At 46.8% G+C, this 2,964-nt stretch overlaps 1 protein-coding gene across 1 annotated transcript; it reads right to left on the reverse strand.

Moving 5' to 3' along the window:
• Window positions 1-717: 717 nt before the first annotated feature.
• On the reverse strand, window positions 718-1,135 carry LOC147976239 (E3 ubiquitin-protein ligase SINA-like 7). The gene is made up of 2 exons (XM_087520789.1): window positions 1,001-1,135; window positions 718-912 (listed from the first exon to the last, which is right to left on the reverse strand). Exons 1-2 carry the CDS (start codon window positions 1,133-1,135, stop codon window positions 718-720), a joined length of 330 nt encoding a protein of 109 aa, XP_087376915.1.
• Between the last annotated feature and the right edge of the window lie 1,829 nt (window positions 1,136-2,964).

Below are 2,964 nucleotides of genomic sequence, written 5' to 3' on the forward strand. Positions count from 1 at the left end.
AAGCTATTATACTTCTTACCCAAAGGATCTTTATATCCAATAGACACAAAGTATGTATTCGACTGTTGGAAATTACTTTAACTGCTGATCTGATTTCAAAATAATTGCTGCATCGCCACCAAAACCCACCATCTCTTAAGCTAAAGTAGACAGAGCTAACCCCTATATTAGCATATTACTAAGATAAACAGAAGGCACTGAATGTAGAATCATTTAGGAGGTGAGCTTGTCAATCTAAATGTGGAGGGACACTGTCCCTCGACAACCCAGACCCAGCCAATAGCTTGTGCGGAACTGTGAAGAAGGTCAGCTCCTGCACGGCGACGTCGCCGGGATCCTTGCTGCTTGTCACTTCCATTTCCATCTTGATGGCGTTGGTCCTGCCTTTGGGCTCCCCCGGCAAGGAACTCGCCCACAGCTTGGCCATGTAGTGCGGCAGTGGGGACGCCCTGCTCTGATGCAGACGACCGACACGGTGATAGGCGCGCCGATGTCGAGCACACCGTCGACCAAGAAAAACGCGCGGTCGTCCACCTCCGCAAACAGCAAGAGCCGTGGCTCTGACAGTGGCACTTGCAGCTGGAGCACCTTGCCGTACTAGATCTTGTGCATGGGCATGGGATGCACGGTGCTGATGTGGTGGGGGAGCGCCGACGGCGGGCCTTTGTAGCCGCATACAGGCATGGCGCATTTGCAGGGCACGAGCGGACACACGCTCTAGCGATCGGCGAGCTTGTGGTAAGTGACGTAGAGCCCACAGCCTTCGTGCGGGCACTCCACCCTCATCGAAGAGAGGACAACGTCCATAGTCGTGTTCCGCACGTTAAAGCCACCGCTGTGCTTACACTTCTGGCACTGCCACTGGTTCCCGTGGCGCTCGTCGCGGCAGTCCGCGCAGGCCAGGTGCCCTCCCTTGCAGTGCACAAATCAATCGAACAACACATCAATCAAGAAACCCGCACCTTGCTCGATCAACCAAACAGACGAGGTGTATTCGAACCTCATACACTGGAGTCTTCAAGGGGCAGAGGCACAAGGGGCAGTGGAGTAAGGTGAGGTCCATAGATACCATAGAGAGCTCCATCGTCGGGTCCTGTTCCGTCGGCATGATCTTGCCCTCCTCGTGCACAACCATCTCTCGCTTTAGGGCCGGTGCATTACAAAGCTTTAGACTAGTCACAGTGGGGAGTAACTTAGAGTAGTAACATGTGTATGTTACTACTCTATGTTACTACCTCCACAGTGGGTAGTAACATATGTGTTGTGTCATGCATCACTTCATTTATTAGGTTATAGACTCATCTTTTCTTAATATGTGTGATGTTACAGTAACTAGCTATGCTACCACATGCCTCTCTTTCTTCATTAATTACATGCCACATCATCTATTTTGCCTAGATAAGTGTGATGTTACCACCTATGTTACTCCCACTGTGTATAGTCTTACCGTCACATATTCATACTACTTCAAGATGCATTAAATCAACACATGCAAGTACTCAAAAGGAAAGTCACGACATGCATGCATGCATTGTAATTAATGCATCGGTAAAAGCAAATTATTAAAATACTCTCTCCTTTCCGGTTTATAGGGCTTACCTCAAAATCTTAGTTTTTCCATTTTATAAGGCTTAATTTGGTTGTTCTCCACCACAAGTTCAGATCTCAAGGTGCATTAAATCATTACATGCAAGCAATAAGAGAAATTTGACCAATGCATGTACTTTGTGCATGAATGCATTGCAATTAATACATTGGTAAACATATTTCTTTTGGAAAACAAGAGCATTAATTGGGTGCTTTTGCCAATTACAAAAAGTATTCCACCACTCACCAACTACCTTGGTTGGTGAGATTTTTGAATTGATACCTATAAACCAAAAAGGAGGGAGTATATCGAGTGCACTGCTTTGATGTGTTGCGTCAACTCGTATAACAAGGAGAAGTTTGATTACAACACCCTCTCCCTCGCTCATGAGCGTGGTGGCTCATAGGACTAGGAGAAGCTTTCGCGACACGCTCTCCCTCCCGCACGCAGTGGACATGCAGTAGTTCATTCGGTGTCAGATGGCCAGAAGCATACTGTAGTACTCCAGTGCAGTAGTACCATCATTGTTCGACTTCCCAAAGAGGCGAAGAGCCAAGCGCAACCCGGACGCTCGTGTGGCAGTTTCATGTGTAGAGTAGTCTAGGATAGCGTGCACCATTCTGCTGAGCTTAAAATCGTTGAGTTTAGCTCCAAGCTATGAGGCTGTCTTGAAGCATTTTTTGATTAAAATAATCTTCTAGCCCTACCTGTCATCCTGGTGATTGTAGTTTGCACGCTCATCTGGTCAAGACAGGAATATATATTTTAATTTGTGGTGGGGTAAATGTTAGAGGTTGTAGCAAATATATAGTACATTGCGGGTCTTTTAGACAAGTTTAGAGGCAAGCATGTGGGGCCAGTGCTATGATGTGTCGCGTCAACTCATACAATGAGGAGAAGCTTGATTTTACTACTACACACCTTCTCCCTTGCCCATGCGCGCGGTGGCTCACAGACGAGGACATGCTTTTGCTTACTACAACAAGCTATCCCTCCCGCACACGGTGGACGAACATGCAACAGTTGATTCAATACTGTAGAAGTAGTAACATCATTGTTCGTCTTCTCGAAGAGGTGAAGAGCCAAGCACAACCCGAACATGGCAGTTGCGAACGCTCGCGTGGCAGTCTTTGTGTAGGGGTGGGGCGTGATGCGGAGCCTTGTAGCACGCATATAGCCAGGCTCTTGCATGAGACAAAATTGTTATGTAAGCAGGCTATAAGCCCACTATTGTAGTACTTGCTAGTATAGCCCTGTAAACCGAAAAGGAGTATTTGCCTTTCTAGAGATTTCAACAAGTGACTACACCCTAAATGAGTACATATGGAGCAAAATGAGTGAATCTACACCGTAAATAAATACGTAGTTCTCTCGTT

The sequence above is a fragment of the Triticum urartu genome, chromosome 4A (genome assembly GCF_056163025.1).
Source record: "Triticum urartu cultivar PI428250 chromosome 4A, HENAU_Tu73, whole genome shotgun sequence".
Classification (NCBI taxonomy): domain Eukaryota; kingdom Viridiplantae; phylum Streptophyta; class Magnoliopsida; order Poales; family Poaceae; genus Triticum; species Triticum urartu.